Source organism: Camelus dromedarius, chromosome 2 (assembly GCF_036321535.1).
Source record: "Camelus dromedarius isolate mCamDro1 chromosome 2, mCamDro1.pat, whole genome shotgun sequence".
Lineage (NCBI taxonomy): Eukaryota > Metazoa > Chordata > Mammalia > Artiodactyla > Camelidae > Camelus > Camelus dromedarius.
Window position 1 is genome coordinate 50882079 of NC_087437.1, and position 19166 is coordinate 50901244.

General features: G+C 44.7%; 1 protein-coding gene across 2 annotated transcripts in view; it reads right to left on the reverse strand.

Annotated features, from left to right (window-relative positions):
• Positions 1–11528: 11528 nt before the first annotated feature.
• The window catches only part of KLHL6 (kelch like family member 6), a 56081-nt gene continuing 48443 nt past the window's right edge, over positions 11529–19166 (reverse strand). For both annotated transcript variants that reach the window (XM_010976213.3, XM_064493250.1), the window contains 3 exons: positions 18476–18678; positions 16748–16961; positions 11529–15431 (listed from right to left, as the gene is read on the reverse strand). In XM_010976213.3, the coding sequence (XP_010974515.1) occupies positions 15130–15431; positions 16748–16961; positions 18476–18678 (719 nt within the window). In that variant the 3' untranslated portion in view covers positions 11529–15129. The remainder of the gene's footprint in view (positions 15432–16747; positions 16962–18475; positions 18679–19166) is intronic.

The window sequence follows — 19166 nt, forward strand, 5'->3', positions numbered from 1 at the left end:
ACGTTAACCCAAAAAAACCCACCTTTTTAATCCTTAAAACTCTATACAGCAACTGCAGGGATTAATTTGAATTAGGTTTAATAAATTGGGTTTACAAAGGACTTCAGATCCTCTGTTCAAAAGAGCTGCATGTATGTAAGCCTATTTTGTCATTATTTAGTATAATAAGGTATTGAAGATCACATCTCTAGAGAGATTTAATAATAATTTTTTTGTATCCCACACATGTTGGAAAAGTATTTGAAATAGTTTTTATGTTAAAAAAAAAAGTAGAAATATAGAAGAAATCCAGTGATCAGAGAGACAGAAACTGAGACATAGAAGGAGAGAGTAAGGAACAGGTGGGAGTTCAGCCACTAAGCAAAATTCTTGGGAGTACTTATGTTTATCTAATTGTTAAATTAATGCTCAAGAAAAACCATTGGTTCCAACATGTTCATTGTATGGGTTTATAGTGTTTTCTGTTGTTACAGTTTACAGTTTTGGGAATTTATGAAGCAATTACAGAACATCTAATCAAAACAGAAGAAGGATGTAAAACTAAGAACATGATTTCCTAAGCCTGAACCCTCAGGACCTATTCTGTACTGAATGAAACAGGCTTCTGGACAGTTGGCCAGATCAGTCTCCTATACCTTCCCCTGGGCTCCTGCATCGATTCTCACTGTAGCCTGGCGGGCCAACCATCTCTATCCTGGCTCCTCCCGGCACCCAGCCTCCCTGGCTCCCCTTCCAGACTCTGTCCCAGCAGCCTGCATCTCATGAAGCCCCGTGTGTAGCCAGGACTCCTAGCCCCTCATGTTTCCTTCTTCCTGAAACACCCTCCCATCTTCCTGCAAGTGCGTCTTACAGAGGACATTTAGATCTCACCTCCTCCAAGACCTCTGCAGACCACGCTGATTCCTTCTCCTTGCTGTCTTATTGTACATGCAGCCACACATGACCTAGTCAACTGAGGTTATAAATTAACAGAAAGTCCTATGACTTTGACTTCTTTTCTTGTGAGAAATGAAAAGCAAGGAGTGATTAGATCAAGGACCAGGTAGTCAATTTTTCTACAAATAGAAATATATTTACAGAATAATCTTAGAGTGAGGAGGGAATAGTAAAGATGATGTAGTCTTATTTAATCCCCATAATCAGACGTGCCAAAGGCTCTGGAGGTGGAGAAACTGAGGCTCGGGGAGGTGAAGCCGAACGCCCAACCGTCTGCCCTCAGCACGCGGGACCCTCTCGGCGTCGCACCCGCAGCCCCAGCTCGGCAGCACCGGCCCTGCCGCCCCCACTTGCGGGATGACGGGTCCTCTTGGCCTTGGTTTTCTCAAGCGTAAGGTGAGGATGCGAGAAGCTCCTCCGTAGGACTCCTGGGAGGAGCCGGTGAGCGACGCACGTGGAGACGAAACAGAGAAGCTTCCGAACCAACCGTGCGGCTGTTGTTTTACACACGGGACGGCGCACCAGCGCGGGGAGGAGGGTGGTGACCCTCCGCTTCCCTCCATGGGTGGCACCTGTCAGCATGTTTTGGCACCGCGTTCACTTAGGACCTCATGTCCCTCTGACGGCCCCGTGTTTACTGTCATCAGAACTTTGTATGTCCTTCCCCTGGGTGCAGTGGGATGGAGCAGAGCTCAGTGGGGGTCTTCACCCCCTGGGCCTGGGTGCACCCGGTACCGAAGGCTCGGGCTTTCCCACAGAAGTGATGCTGATGCAGTAACTAAGTTCTGTACTATATGGAAGACATAGTGATTAGAAACACAGACCGTTGGGCTGTTTGCCTCATGATTTAGAAAGGATCTATTTAGAAAACAGAAACAGACTCACAGACATAGAAAACAAACTTACGGTTACCATGGGTAGGAGGGGATGGAGGGATAAATTGGGAGTTCAAGATTTGCAGATACTAACTACTATATATAAGATAGATAAACCAGTGCACACTGTATATAGCACAGGGAACTATATTCAACATCTTATAGTAACCTACGATGAAAATGAAAAAGAATATGAAAAGGAATATATATATGTTCTCATATGACTGAAACATTATGCTGTACACCAGAAATTGACACAACATTGTAAACTAACTGTACTTCAGTTAAAAAAAACACTCTAAAATAAAACATAAATAAATTCTTAACTAAAAAGCGTAATGCAGTAGAGGGGTTGTTCCCAATAAAATTAAGTTTTATTTTAAAATAAAGGATTTTATTTAGCTTTTCAAAGTTTGATTTTATTCCCCCAGGGAGGGAGAATGCCTTTCCCTTCACTTTAAACTATAAGATTAAAAACAAACAAACAAAAAAAACAACCTGTGAAGTTTATCATTTTTACTGCTATTGAAATGGTATAAAAGAGAACATATTATTTATGGCTAAAAAACAGAGCTAGGCTAATGTCCACAGCCAGAAGAATAAATATGTATTTTATTAAATAAAATATATTAAATAAATAAAAGATATATTTTCATTTCAGTAAGATAACAGATTGTAAGTTTAAATAATGAATTGATTACAGATGCCCCTATGTGAATCCTGGTAGTAAGATATGAGTCAGTGAAATCTAATCAGAGTGTCATTTCTCTGTGTCAGTGACTTAAAATTAAGGCAGGGCAGAACTAAGGTAGAAAACAACCATTTTATTGTAGGTACAAACACATGAATGATTCAGAAAATTATTCATCTTGGCTATCACAACCACGTGACGTTAACATTAGAGTTGATCTGATAGTACTAGATCTCATCTGCTCAACAAAAATCATAGTTCTACTAAATGATGTCAAACCATTATCTTTTACACAACCATGAATTTTTCCCTGGAAGGGCATTTGTGAAAGAGCACTCGCTGGTCTAGGCATCCTCACCCTGAGTCCTAGGCCCACATCGACATCTAAAGCTGGGAAACCTTAGGCCAGTGCTGGAACCTCTCTGATGCTCAGTTGCCTTATCTGTGAAATGGAGTCATTTCCGTGCTTCCTGCTTCATAGGGCTGTTATGAGGACAAAATGGATTAGACTGTAAACTGTAAAGTGCTGTCCAAATGTGAGGTAACTTGATTACCATCCTTATCTCTCTTTTGCAGAGGATTTAAGTGTATTTATTATTTCCGTGTGTGTGATGGACAAACCCATGTGTTACTTTGAGAAATACGTTGTTTGTATCCAGTTACTTTGCAAATCTGCTGACGTGTGGTGTGGATCCCTTGAAACGGCCTCAGCTGTGTGCCAAGAAAATTTTATTCGCTGATACTGGAATTTGAATTTCATATAATTCGCACATCATGAAATAGTAGCTTTCTTCTTTTTTTTCTTCAACCATTTAAAAATGTAAACACCATTCTTACCTTATAGGCCATACAAAAACGGGCATTCGGTCCACCCACACAGTTGTATTTGCTGACTCCTGATGGAGAAAACAGGAAGAGGTGGGGGAATTCGGGGTACTGCAAAGAGCAACCTTTTCTTAGTTGCAGAATTGTGTTAAAAAAGAAAGGAAGAAACCTGATGAGGTTAGAGAGAGAAATATGGCAATGGGGAATAGACTATGTGGGGTTCCTTTGGGAGAATTTTGGTTTTTAGGGGTGTGGTGAGGCTTTAGAGGGTTTTGAGCAGAGAAATGCCATGATCTGACTTAGGTTTTAAAATTATGAAGTGCAGATTTAACCTGGTTTTATCATAGGAAGTGGTTGAACTTGAATGGATGAATTCAAAAATTGGGGAAAATTCCTTTCTGATATTTAATTTTTCTCCCAGCTGTGTGAGCTCAATGAGTTCTTAGCCTAACTAAATAACAGGTGGGGGAACACTTTTAGAGGCTGTCTACATGGATCTCAACTGGGATGAAAAGTTTATTTCTCTCCTTGTTCCAAATGCTTTTCTCTGTTGAATCCAATGCCATAGAAATGCATTTGAATTCCATTTAGATCCTGACTGGTCGCTAAAAAGCTCCAAGTTTGAATACTCACACTGAAAAAAAAATGTTTTTTCTTTTCTGAGACTAGTTTGTGCAATTCAGCAACGGGAGTGTTTTTATTGCAAGTTCTATAAATGGAAGGGCCATGGCCTATTTTCTGTTTTAGTCACCACTTCCCTGGGCAGATTGTTGGCTGCGGAGATGAGGCTGAGTAAATCATCTTAATGACTCAGTGGAATTGCCTTGTGCTTCTTTCCACACTCACAACTCCTATGTTAAAGGGGGACTGTGAGGAGTAAATGAAGAGTAAGTCACAATTAAGGCAACTAGCACCATGCCTGGCACCAGGTAGATGCTCACTAAATGACCCAGATTCAGGTACTTAACCAGGAGGGAAAGGAAGGAACCCCTTTGCTTCTGGCCATTGTAGTCATGGGCTCCTCTGTCCCACAGCTTCTGCTTTTCATTTCTGGACCAAGTTTTGTGCTAATTCATTTATCCAGATGTTTCCTGCCTCTTTGTGCAAGAAGCATACCGCCCTGTCCCTTTAGTTGTCATTGCCAGGAAGGGACACCTGGGCACCCAGAAGAGGTCTCCTTCTGGAGTCCAGCTTCCCTGCATTCACTCTCATCCAGATTCTTCATTTGGTTGATGTCATCACATTTGAAATTCTTACCTCAGAGCTCTTACCTACAAAACGTCCACACATGAAAATGGTAGCGTTTAAACAAAATGTAAGCGACACCTGGTAGTCCCCCTGTGCGAAATGAATAGGATGAAGCTCTTAGCACAGCACCTGGTTTTGGGTAAGCTTCTACTCACTACTCATTGGTACCATCAAGTGTTTTTTCCTCAAAGAGGAAAACACCTGGGGTTCAGGCCTTCAGAGAGGGAAATAGCATGTCTTTATTTATGTGCTAAAAAGGATCCATAAAAAGTAGTGCATAAAGTGTTTACCTTTCTTTTCAGAAAGGAAATATATATGTGTGTGTGTGTTTATATATATGTGTGTTCATATATATATGAAATCAAAAACAAAAATACAGTTTCCTCACTTTAAAACTATGTGGAAAGAGCTGCTGCTGAAGGAGCAGGATCTAGAGTGGTCCCATGCCGCCATCTAGTGGACATCTAGGGAAAAGACAAATTTAGAGCAAAATAATTGATCTAGTCATGATTTTGTTTTCTAAGTCTGTGATTCACCAAAGATGTCTTTTTTAATCAGAATAATTTAAATTCCACATTAGACCCACTAGTTAAGAGATTTCATTCAATTTGTTAAAGCAAAACAACAATACTAGTATCTAAACTTTAAGCCCCAAAACTACATTTCCTAAATCATGTAGTAATGAAGGTCTGCTGAGAGGAGAGAGAATGATTCCCAGGTATTATCAGCATGAATTTTCATGGCCCATCAATCCCATCCACGTGGTCCTTCTCTACCAACAAACTGTGTTTACTCTGGCATGTGGATTGGGAGTGCCGCAGGGAACAGGGTTATGTCTTCCCAACACACTGCTGAACACTGGCTGGGACCAGAGTCGTTCTGTTCGTTTCCAAGAATGCAACCATCTTTTGTAACCAGGTGGATCCTTGGCAAGGGCCTGTGTTCTTGGTTTGGGTTTGGTTGTGTATGTGTCTGTGAGTGTGTCTTTTTCCTCTCCTATTATTAAAGGCAGTTCATGAAAACATAACCTGCCTCCTCCCCTGGGTGTTTATGAGAATTTCCTTTTTGCCTTGGATGAAAACAATGGCAGTCAGATTGCCTCCAAAACTAAGGAAAAACAGCACATATGAAGTATCCAGAGTTGTCCTGAGACCTCTTGTTACTATTGCAATTACTGTTAACAACAGTCATAGCACGGGCTATTTTTGAGTTCCCAGCCACTCCAAATTGTACACATTTTTGCTAATCCTTATACCAATCCTACAAAATAGGCAATATTATCCTTGTTTTAGAGGTAAAGAAATGGATGCTCAGCAAAGTTAAGTGGCTTACTCAAGCTCACACAGCCAGTGAGCTAGTAGCAAAGTGAAAACTGCACTCAGGTCTGACTCCAAAGCGCCTCTCCTAACACCAGGGCATGGGCATCTCATTCATTCACTCAGGTGTCTATGACCTGCCAGACCCGGAGCCTGAGATCCTGGAGTCCCCTCAGTGCTGCCACATCCATAAGACCTAGGAATTAGTACTTAAGACTCTTGGTACCACAGAGCCCATGGTCATTGGGTCCAGGAAGAAGGGATTAAATATGGAAATGACAAAGATACAGCAAAATTGCCCCCCAAAGAGCTGTACTTTCCTCCCCTGCAAAACCAGGGGCTTTGACAGAGGGATGTTCTCCAAGGCTTACAGGTTCTAAGAATTCTGGGTTTCTTCCAGGAGCCATGCGGGATGCTGGGTGAACAGAGTACTGTCTCTGCTGCCAAGAGCCTGGGGCCCACGGGGGAGACACATGAGGGCCCGCTCAGGGCAGATGCAGTTTGCCTCAGAAGAAAATCTGCTTCCAAGGGTCCTGTGAGGAGATTGTGGGTGACCCCACCACCTCCATCAGCCCCTCTCCTCCTCTGTCTCCCAGAATAGAGCAGAACACAATCAAAAAAATAGAACAGAAGAGTAGAATAGAATGGATAGAATAGAACAGATGAGGACATCACACACTGTAAGCATAATATTGATCCATAAACGTTGGTTTTAATTTTATAAATATATATACGTCTGTACACTGTGTTGGGTGTAAATTTTGCACCTCCCTGCGGTTACACTTTAAGGAGTATGGAAAACCCTGCCCTGGACTAAACTGGGCGCCTGCGGGGTCCCAGGCAGCCCGGACCCTCACCTGTGGGACCAGGCACCGAGGAGGCCATGTGCACTGACAGTCCCCAGCAGAGAAGCGACATCTGGGTCTTGACAGTGCTCTGAGAATTGGTCCTCTTTCCAGCGCAGGCACATCCTTACCTGGAGGCAGGGAATGACCCAGATGACCCCGAAATAATGCAGTCAACCCGCCGTTAAGTGTGTGGGGGCCCCTCTGTGCCAGCCCTGCGCCAGGCTGAAGCCCCCTCCCCCAGTCCCACCTGCAGGGCTCGCAGGAGGTAGGGGAAAGCAGCCCCAACACCGGGTCACCTTTTCACCCCTGGAGCTACTTACCCTGCCGAGAGGCTGGAACTTGTCCTCAGGTCTTTCAGTTCTCGCGTTGCCTCCCAGCCCCGCCCACCCCAGGCTGCGGGTCTTCTCTGACTGATGGAGCCTCGGGGCCGGGCCTCAACCCCCAGCCTCCCAGGGGGCGGTTCTGGGGTCCTCGGCACCCGCGTTGTCTGGGGCACTGAAGCCGCGGCCACTGGAGACGCAGCGCTTCAGTTCACGCAGGTGCAAGGATGAAACAAGATCGTGTACGTCAGAGGCTGCAAACTCAAATAGCTTTGGAGGCCAATCAGGTCGGTGGGGTCTGTCAAACTCTTTCTAAAGAGAATTTTCCCGACTCTCTTCCAGCCAGTTGTTAACTGACCCCAAGTGTTGCCAGTTTTAAAAAGGTTATACAGTCCAAAGAAAAGATAGCTATGGTTTTCATCAAACTCTGATGTGTATAAAGTGTCCAGGAAGTGATCAACAAGGTGGTGGTAATGGTTGGATGGCAGCTTCTCAGGACCATCCCTCCACAGCCCGCCCCTAAACACTGTTCCACACATTACTCCTGGGAAGTAGCAACATTCTTTGAGTGTTCACTTGGGTATCTGGCTCTGTGCAAGCTGCCCTAGATACAAGGACCAGCAGAAAAACAGCCTCTACTACAACCCTCCTTTGGAGACAGGGAGGTTGGTGACAACACTGCAGCCTAGTCTAACCCACCACTAGTCTCCAGCCTTGGTTCCTTTTGAGAATTCCAACCACCTTCTGGGAAGATGCATTCTCTAAAACCATCTGGAAATAACACTTTCAGCACCTAATTTCTAGTTTCCATCTGAATTGCCACACATTTTACCTAGATTTTTCAATGGTTTGTTGGTTTGCACTTAATCACTAAGGGTTTCTATTAGATGGTTTTTAATGTGCTGAATCTCAGTCCACATTATTTGGGGATAGTCATAAGAGGTTTTACAGAATCATCTAGGCTTCCTGGAGGTCACTGGCTTTAAAAGCTGCCTTCTTCCCCTTTGTACCACCCCACCAATATCACCCCCTGATGGTCTCATTTTCACCAGGTGCCCTTGTATCTGAGTGCTGCCATTTCCATTTACACAGGGAATTATGGAGAGCATCTTAGTTATTTGAGAGGCTTTCCCCAAAACCCCTCTGGGCTCAGGAGACAGGCAATTGGGAGAGGCAGCCCCAGCCCACTATGATGTGAGTGCACAGGGCAAAGTCAGAAAGACCAAGGATCTGGAGAAAGCTCCGTGTTTGATAGGTTCACAAAAAATTTGCTTCCAGTAGTCCTTCACTACTAATTGCCACCATGAACATAGCAGACTTGAATTTGTAAGCCACAGCTTGGGTGTGTAACATTTGTGAATCTGTATCATTTCTGAACTTGTCTTATGCCCTATCACCTTCCTCTGATCACAAGCAAAATACTTATGGTGGCCTTGAGACTCCTTACCATCACTCAGAATTCACTCCAGCTACCAAGTCCTTTTTACTGTTTCTTGAATACACTGAGCCTCCTGCCTCAGGGCCTTTGCACTGGCTATTCCCATTACCTGGAATATGCTTCCCCCAGAAATTCCCAGGACTCAAACTTTCTCTTCACTCAAGTCTCTGCTTAGCTGTCTCTTTACCAGAAAGGGCATCTGCTCACCCTGTTTAAAGTAGCATGCATACCCTTTACCCTGCTTTGCTCCATTTCTAGCATCTAGTACTACATGACATTATATTATATACTAGTTTGATTGTTGGCTATCTCTGCTGGAATGTTAGCTCATGAGAGCAGGGACTTTTATTTTGTCCGTTGATGGGGAGCCCCAGTACCTAGAATCGTGCCTGGCACATATTAAGTCCTCAATCAGTATTTGCTGCACTGTTTCACAAAGACTCACCCCATTACTTCCTTCACTAATGTCTATTTATGACTCAGCCAGAACAGAGTCTAATGTGTTGTTTTTCCTCCAAGTTTCTACATTGATCTTTTCTGGAAAGGCAACATTCTACAAGGATACACTTTAATAATTAAAACCCCCAGCATTACTACCTAGACTAGCTTTGTCATGTTCCAATCTCTTTGCTTATGGCTCTGCCCCATGTTTCTGGGAAATTACTCAATAGATGCTCCTATTACTGTATTTTTATTATGAAAGAATAGAATTTCACCCACAAGAATTCTGTTTATCTAAGGTCAGACTCACAGGTTTCTTGGCAGAGTCAGATTCTTCCTCTCTGGTTTCTCGTGTGTTATACCAAGGTTTACAGCCTCCTCTCCCCTCACCCCTGCCCTGTCTTTGCCTAGGTCTGCACCCTCTAGCCTTGTGGGTTGTGACTTGTGACCGATTGGGGGGGAGGTAATGAAATTAATTCAGTAGGTTGTAAACAGCATTTTAAGAAAAAATGTAATTGGATAGAAAATACAGAAAATGTTTTCATTTTGCAACTGTGGGACATATTCCAAACAGTTTGAGAGCATCACTCTGGCCTACAGAGGTTGAAAGAAGTTTGAGCATACTTTTCTCTTTAGTTGTCTTCAGAATATTCTAGAAGTAGGGCACATGTAGAAAATGGCCAGTTCCTTTGAAAATATCCCCAGCAGCAGTACAAGTGACGGGCACACCTGTTTCTTGAACTGTATCTGCTTCATAAAGCAACTCTACCTGGGGCACTGAGAGCTGCCAACATTCTTTGCAAGAACACTCCATCCAAATCCCTACTCTAAGAGACTTGACCAACCCTCACATGGCTGCTGGCAGCCTAAGGCCACATCCTGGGATGACCCAGATCTCCTTGCGAGTTTCTGTCAGGAAAAGCTCAAGGCTCTTGAAAGAATTTACCATTCGTCCTGGCCAACACCTGATGCCCTGACCTCCCTTTCTTAGAGCGTTTACTAAAAAGGGCTTACAGTTGTAAATCCTTCTTCTGTTCCTTTGTGGTATATCTGTATCTCCTACAACCCAGGAGTATCTTTCTCAAGGCCCTGAAAACCATTCCTTTGAAGCGTAATCATCAGGAAGGATCCAACTCTCTGTCCCCACTGGGAGTTTCTCCCTCTCCTGCCAAACTTGGAGGAACTGGGTTAGTTTTACTAAGGGAGCAGGAAAATTTCCTTACACACAGATCCTCCTGAAGAACGGATAGCCAGGACGCCCATACCCTTGTTTGCTCTTTCTCCAAACCTGAGAAATCGAGAGACCCTAGAGACACCACGGTGCTGGGGTAGTGAGGTTTCTAGGTTGGGAGACCCCAGGAGAGGCAGCAGGTAAGGAGGCCAGGCAGATGATCAGGGATGGGGCAGGCATGGGTGTCAAGTTCATGAGAGTCATGCAAGAATCAACAACAAAGGAGACATCTGAGCATGCACGAAGAAAAGGAAAATTCCCAGTATTAGAAATAGATGTGGGAGTGAAAACCAGACTGATTGGTAATTGGGCAGGCTGATACTGGGCAGCTTGGGGGTGGGTGGGACCCAACCCGGGACCCAACCCAAATTAGTCCCCATCACCAAGGGTCTTGAATTGTGGCAGCATCCAGGAGCAGAATATGAGGCATGAGCTCACTGGAGGAGGGGTTGGGGATAGGATCCTATATAAAGGCTGCATCTCCAGTGAAAAGGAGGCTGGTCCAGGAGACACCACACACCGGCAGGCAAAGAGCACCAGGGGCAGGAAGAGGAGCTGAGGAAAGCTGGGCAGATACCAGGCCCTTGCCAAGCTGCTCTGGCATCAGATTACCACTAAGATCCAGCAGGGAAATTGGAGGGCTCAGCAGTGAAGTTAAGGGCAAACCCCCAGTCTGATTCTCACTGGAGCACTGGCTGCCAGATCAATGGCCCAGGATTAACTTCCCACCTCTGAGACGGGGCTGTGCTTCCCAAGGTTTTCTGCCCAGAATTCCTAAGACAGAGCTAAGAATTTCTAACTGTAGGGAGGCCCAGGACTAAAGCAATTCATGTGACCCCACATTTCTTTAAAGTCTCAGATTTTTCTTTTCAATTGCATAGGATCTTTACATTGAAATTCAAACTAAATGATGACAAGTTTTCTGGTGCTCAGAGTCACAGCTCTCAGGCTCAGATGCCCAGTTCCACGTGTCCTGATTTGAGAAGCACAGGTCGGTTAGGGCTGCAGAAACAACACAGTGATCTTGGTGGAGGCAAGGCTGGGAGGTCAGACTAGAAACAAAAATGCCTCCTGTAGGAAGGCATCAGGCCAGGCAGGAGGAGAGTCACAGTTTGCAAATGGATTGGTAATTGCTGGCTCAGTGAGGCAATGAGGTGTTAGGAAGGGAAAAGGTGTATTTTTTGCCATTCTGTGAACCAAATCCTATTAATTTTAGCCTATAAGTTTATCTAAACCCTCTTGAATCACTTAAAATGTTTCAAGTTTTCCCTTCCTGAATTAATTTCTCTTCAGATACCAGTTATTCATATTGACCAAGCCAAGCAAAAAAAAATTCACCTAGTAATTATATACAATATATTCTTATCTAATCACACATATTTTATTGAATAAATTAAAACTTTGTGTTTTTACCTATAAACAATACATTTAGTTTGATCACTTGAAAGGAAAATACAACCTTGTATAACCAAAAATGCTTAAAGGATTTGGTTAACTAAATGTTGATTAATTTTACCCATCAATATGACAATCTAACCTGTCAAAATTGGTTTTGCTGTAGCCACGACTGAGATATTTGTGAATTCCATGAAGGTTGGCTCTTCAAATTGTAAGATCTAATACAACACCCAGATCAGATTCCAAGGGAAAAAAAGATTTGCAACACCAAGTCAGGACTTTATATAAGAAATTCCAATGGTGTTTACCCACTTTGAAAATTGTACTGAGTCCTTTCTTTTTCAAAATCAAATAGGTTACGTAAGTAACAACAGTACCTCAAGGATTTTATAAATAGCAAAGCTATACTTTCACAGCTATAAGCAAATGACATTTGCATTTCCCTGAGAACACAGTTTGCTTGAGTTCAAGGGCTGTGTGTGCATGTGTGTTTCCTCAAGCCAGTGTGTGCAGGACGTGATGAAAGCTAAGAGAACACTTATCTGTTGATGTTTGGGTGAGTTTAGCTTCTCATCCATTTCAGACCAGCTTTGGCAACTAGGGTCCCTTAACCTCCCCTATAAGTTCCAACTCTGTAGAGCCTCTGGGCCACACTCTCTCATTTCAGTAAGATAGGAGACCCAGCAAGAAGCTCAAAGGCCCCAGGCCAATGGGTCTGACTGCTAGTCCTGCTCTGACTTTGCCTCACTTCTAAGAAGTGGGTTCCCTCCTGGAACTCACTTATCTGGAACCCCCATTCCTCATGCTCCCCTTCCATTCTTGAGAATGGAGGCATGCTCACAAACTCCAGGGCCCATGACATCATTTTCTAGACTTGTGTCCTTAAACCTGGCTTCGTCCCCCTCCTACCTCATTCTCTTCCTCCCAGCCAGGGGTGCTCTATCCACTCAGAGGACCTGCTTCAAAGTCCAGCCTGCTGTGTCAGGACATCCCACATGCCCTGCCTGAGTCCCAGGGCCTTTTGTCTCCAGCTCATTGGGCACCAACTTGCCTCATCTCCCTGCTGGTAGTCTGGCTTATGACAGTGAACTTTCTGCCACTTGTTTGATTGTTTGTTCGTCTGAGAATGGAAATTAGATTTTAAGAGCTTCCATCCCTGGCTTGTGCCTAGAAACCTAAATCCTGTTGATATAAAGTTTCCCAAAAATGACATGAGCTTTTTTCTTTCCCTAAAAATTACAGACTGGCACCTTCAAGTGCAGAATTCTGGATCTTCTTAGTAGGTGTATCTGTCTGCTAACCCATGCCATTATTGAGAACCCCTGTAGTGAGAATCAGGTTTACAACACAGACATCCTAAATCCTCACTTATCCAGCATAGGGTTGACTTGCTGACAGGCTCAAAATTTGCCAATTGCTCTAATCAAATGACCACCAGGATAAGGAGCTCTGTCTTTCTGAGGGGAGGCTGTGTACCCCAATGATGCTGTCACTGGATTTCCTCTTTGAAAGTTCTCTCCTGAAGCTTCTTTGAAATAGGACTGACTTCTCCTGTGGCTCATAAATGGTTTCTGCAGGTGATCCCAAAGAAAGACAAACATGTAAACAACAGCCACATCATTGACCTAAGAGCACAGCTCCCTAAGGAGACCATTTGGAAGGACAATAAAGACCCAGATGCAATCTCATAACTTCATATACATCTCATTTTTCTCTTCCTTGATGAAAAGAAAATTTATAACATTGACCAGTGGCCTGTTTACCTGTTTATTGAGCATTTCTAGGGTAGAGATTTGTTTTATTCTTTGGTGTCCCCAAGGCCTGCCAAACATAAACTCCTGGAATGTTTGCTGAATTGAAGTAGATTAATGGTTTCAGTTGAGAGCTTTGTTAAGGTTATCAGTGTTCATGAGTAAGTGAGGTGTGTTTCTAAATGTCCACAAATCTGTCTGTATTTTCCCATCTCATTTTTCATAGCAGGGAGTGGAACTGTCACACCTGACCCTAAGGCACAGAGCTTTTCACACACCAGCATGCATTTATATTTATCCTCAATGAGCTAAGTAAGCATAAATAGAAACCTCACTTGCAGTTTTCCAAGTGAACTGTAGCTCCTCTGAATTGTAGCTCCTTCTAACCGAAACTTTTCTATGAAAATGAAATTCACTATCAATCCTAATACCTCTACCTTCCCAAACTGCTGAGAAGTACAAGCACAACAGGGCACATCTGACATGAAAGAAAACTCTATAAAGAGATGTGAAATCATATGAGGAAAATAAAGGACATTGGGTAATGCAGTTACTATGTTGTTGCCATTGTTGTTGCTTTTTAAGTACAGCGTATGAAACAGGATCTCTTAATCTGTTTCCCCAGTTGGGGGATTAGGATGAATTTCCAGTGAGCTCATTTTAAAGCTCTGTCTCTTAGACTGAAGAAAAGACTCTGTTCTTTGTGTCAAAATTGTGCAAGCCGATCCAGAAACAAACAAAAAAGGGCTGAAAAGGATCCTGAAAATGAAAGTTCCAGGAGGGTGGGGTCCTAGAGACATGAACCCAAATCACTGTCTAAAAAGTAGAAAGTATACTGTCAAAAACAGTCAGTCATTCCTCAGTGGCCGGCAATGTAAGGATGTCTACCTTTTTAAAAAAAAAAAAATGGCATTCTGAGCCTCTGGAAAAATCTTTTCTACATTACAATACAACTGTTGGACATTAAGAGGCCAGGGCACTGGACTGTGCTGAAGGTACAATTCTTTCTAAAAGTGACAGTTCCAGTCCAAAATGGGCCCCCTGTAATCAAAAGAAACACAGGCTTTTGATGGTGGAGGACAGAAATCTTTTATATCTTTCTTAGCAAACAGGTCTTCCCAGACCCATCTCCCCAGAACTGTCAGATGGAAAAACCTATGAGACATTCTTGACAAGGAGCCAAAAGCTCTAACACCAAAGATCCCGTATGGTTTAAATATACGGAAAAAAAGGAAAGAAAAAAGAAACATTTCCTTTATTTCCCTGCCTTGCTGAGTGAATCCTTTAGCAATCTTGTCAGAACAACAACAACAGAGAGCTGTTTGTTTGTTTTTCCTGCTCTGAGACAGCATCACAGAACCTGCGCTAACTTTGACAATGAAAGACCTAGGTTTAGACTCCGGATTTACTTCTGACTTGAGTGACTAGGGGCAAATCACTTAGGCTCTCTTAAACTCGGTTTCCTCACCTGTAAAACAAGAGCGGTAACATCCAGGTACCAAGTCATTATGATAGTAAAGGCACTGATATGTAAAACTGCCTGGCACAGAACCTGGCATGGGACAGGTGTGGCCTGAATGTTAAGTCTTACTCTTTTTCTCTCCTGAGGTAGGTCTCGCAAACACTCCTGGCTGGTGTCAAGTGTCCCAAATCTTTGACTTCCAAGGAGCGCCCATGGGGAGCCGCGGGAGCCCCTGCTGTACGTGCGGCCTGTAACGGGAGCCCTGCTTGCTGCTGGAGCGGAGGAGAGCGAGGAAGGGCCCCCGCGCAGTCCAGCTCCCCGTGTGGCTCCGCCCTCCGCGCTCCCGCTGTCAGACCGACACGGCTCCCGGCACGATCCTCCGGATGTGGGTGTACGACTTCCTGATGGTGACGCTGCCGTGGTGCGACACCCCTCGGGGCAGGACGCACTCCTCCGTCAGTTTCTGGGCCTCGGGGTCCCAGCACAGCACCGTGGCGATGACCTCGTTCTTCTCGTCCCGCCCGCCGGTGATGTAGAGCCGGTTGTTGCAGGGCGCGATGCCGCAGCTCGCCCTCTCGTGGCTGAGCTGGGTCACCAGGCACCAGCTGTCCTCCAGAGGGCTGTAGGCGTACAGCGCTCTCATGGCCCCTCCTGAAGAGGAAGGGAAACAACGTGGGCATCTCACTGTTCTACTGGTTTTCTTCCCCGTTAACCACTGAAATCCTACTTCTGGTTAGGTCACGTCTACCGTCTTGCCAATAGAAAGAATAGATTCATGGCTCTCCAGAAAGCCATAATGGATAACCAGGGGCAGGAATTCTCATGCTGGAAACACTTCACAGTGCCTTTTAAACTCTGCAGCCAGGCGCTAACCTGGCTTCACCTGGCTGCCAAAGTGTACCATAATACTGCTCCCTGGAGAAGATACCACCTGGTGCAGGAGGTAGACCTGGCTCACAATCCCAGCTCTGCCACTTTTTGATCTGTAATCATGAGCACCAAGACCATAAGAAATTCGGACCATGCACATAAAGCATCTGGCAGAAGCCCTGGTACATAGAAATCTTGCATTGTGTTGATATATGTGGCAGTGACTAGAGGTGGAAGCATCTCTTTGTAGACTGAGCATGATCTGGGACACCAGCCCAAATTACCCGTCTTGAGTTTAGACCTTGAAGCAGCATCACAAGACTGACCATAAACATACCAGAAACCTGGAGCAAGGGAGAGAAGCAGTTTTTCCTTAATCTGTTCCCATGTTTTACCTCCAGGAAGCCTTCTCTGATTAGCTCTTACTTGCTGAAGTTATTTATTGTTGGTATTTCCTTAATCAGTAGTTCTTTCTCCTGGCTGCACATTAACATCACTTACACATTAAAAATACCGTGCACTGTTGGTCAGTGTCCTCCTTCTCATTCTGATATCGTTGGTCTGGAGCAAGGCTCAGTGACCCATGTTTTTGTAAAGAACTCCATAGATTATTCTACTAAGTAGTCAGGGTTGAGATGCAAAATCCTTAACAATTACATGCCAACTAGTCAGGCTTTCCTTCTGGCTAAATGTAACTTTTCACAGTCCCAAAAGCAACTGGGGAGAACAAAATTCCCATGAACACAAAGTAAGAAATAATAATAGCTACCATTTTTTGGGCACTTATACTGTGCACATTTCAATTTCTGTGCATTACCAATACTTACAACACACTTTGTTCCCATAGTAACTTCTGGCTCCTCCCCTAGGCCCCATTATCCATCTGCTTTGTATGTCTCCTAAATGTGGGTTGCTTCTGCCTCCAGGGTTGCAAAGTAAGTTCCACCAAAGTCTGGACCAATCCCATCTTCTCTTTCTTTTCAACCCCATCCACATCACCCAGGAATTTGAGAGTTCCCAGGAGGGGCTTGTGTGCTATCTGCATGGCTGCATGGGTAGGGGACCTTGGTTTAATAAGAAGCCGTTCACTCACTTACCCACCACATAGATGCGATCCCGGAAACTCACTGCATTGATGCATTTAGCCTCTACCGGCATGGCCGACTTTAAATTCCACTTATTGGTTGAAGGGTCATAACACTGAGTCTTGTCTGTGGCCAGTTTCCCATTGGGCCCTCCCCCAATCACATAGAGCTTCTTCTTATGGCTGGTGGCTGCGAAGGAACTGACATGGACGAGGAGGGGCGCAGCCTGCAGAGGCACAGGGCACCGGGAGAAGCTGTCAATCACACTGCACAGATAGCTGCAGTGGCTCACAGGACACAGGCCAGGAGCCAGGGGACACAAGCCTCAGCATCCTTTGCCTGAAGTCACAAGGCCTGTGGGCTTGACTCCCCTTAAGACACAGAGGATCAAAGCACACATTTCCCACCCTCCCTCCAGGCCCCAGATGTTTCTATCCTGCTTCTCCCAGAGTCCAGCTCTCAGGGGAGAAGAAGGGCAGACACGAATAATTGTTTATACAGCCGAAACCAGCCAGTGTTGGAGGAGGATGCTTTCTCAAACATACATTCATATTTATTCATGTGTTCCTTCATTCAAAAAATATGTACTTAGTACATGCTATGTGCTGGGCATTGTCCCTGGAGCTTACAGCTAGGAAGACAAGCTGGTGTAAGGGGTTCAGGTGGCCACAGGTAAGCAGACTCTCCCACTCTGGGACAACATACAGATTTGGGGATTAAACCAGATTTGTGCTTCTACCCTGTGAACCCAAGGGTACTAAAGGGGACTCTCAAGAGCCTCTTACCCATTCACATGACACTCTTAGGTCGTGGAGAAACTTTGTGGTGGGACTTGAACTGAGAAGATCCTGGGCACAGCCCCCAAAATGCTAAGGGCTCCCTATAAAGTTCTTTTCAGGTTAACAGATCTTGGCCAGATGCCATCATGACCTGGCTACATTTGCTTGTGCCTGTGATGACCACATTTAACACTCCCCAAAGCTGGAACATGCTCTGACATATAATCTGATAAGAAGAAAGGAAATTTGAAATCGGGAATAATCTGGAAATACAGGAAGTGAGGTCACCTTATCTGAGTGTGTGGTAAGGGCACTTAACATGAGAACTACCCTCTTAACAAAATTTTAAGTGTAAAATACAGTATCACTATCTATAGGCACAATATTGTATCACAGATCTCCAGAGCCGATTCGTCTTGCATAACTGTAACTTTATGCCCATTGATCAGCAATGCTTTACCTTTTCCTGGGTGTGATATATACCTGAGGTTGCATTGCTAAAGTCTTGCATACAAGCATATAAATGGTTCATCATTACTAGGCAATAAATAAGAGCTGACTTCTAAATACTACCAAAAGACTCTGGGTTCAATGAACAGTGTCGTCAAGAGATCCCTGTGTGCCCAGAGTGGAGAAGATAAGGGCAGATGGCGTTGGAGGAGACGAGACTCTGGGCCAAGACATGCAGACATGTAGGATCAAGCCTCTCCTCCACATCTGGGGTTCTGGCCAGGATAGGACTGGTACCCACACAGAGCTCCCCCAGCTAGAAGGAAGTCACTTCTGTGATTTGATCAGCAATGCTGAATCAATGGCTCTTATAAGAAGGGAAGCTCAGAGCCACCAAAAATGTTCTCAGTGGGAGCAGAGAGCTCAGAAAGCCATATGCCTACGCTGGCTGATACCTTTCTGTAAAGTTTTGAACCAGTAATACTGAGTTACTCATGCTAGTAACCCATACCTCTGACCAGCAGTTGTGGAAGGGGTCGTAGGTCTCCACATTGTTGATCCTCTGCAAACCGTCAAAACCTCCAATCACGTAGACCTTGCCCCCCAGCACCACCATCTTATGCCTCCAGCGGCCTATGTTCAAGTACTCAATTTGAATCCACTTGTTGATTGAAGAGTTATACTTCCAAACATCGTGCTGTGTTTCTTTGCCACCTAGAAAACAGACAGAACATTTAAGAAACTACCAGATGTGTCAGAAATACAGCTTCTCTCATAATTTCCCACAGGCCCGAAAGTGCTAAACCCTCAGGCCAGCACCCCACCCCTACTTCCCAGACAAAAGAAATCTGGAAAGTGTCTGTGGTGTGGTTGGGGAGATAGAGCCAACACAGGGAAACAGGGAGAGACAGTGTGAGGCCGGGGTGAATCATGCACCCGGCTGTCATGTGTCACCTCTGTGCTGTGAGCGTTCAGAGGAGGCTTCAGGGAAGTGGCACCCAAGTCTGCCTGGATGAGTCAGGGCGAACAGTGGCCTGGACTCAGTATTTGTGTGGTTGAGGGGTGGGAAGTTAGGCAGGACAGGTAAAGTTGGACCATTGCAGGTGGGGACAGTAGGGCCTTGACCAGCAGGCAAATTACAAAGCAGTTTAAGTTCTATGTTTGCTTATTTATTTAAACAAATACAAACCTGGATAAATCAC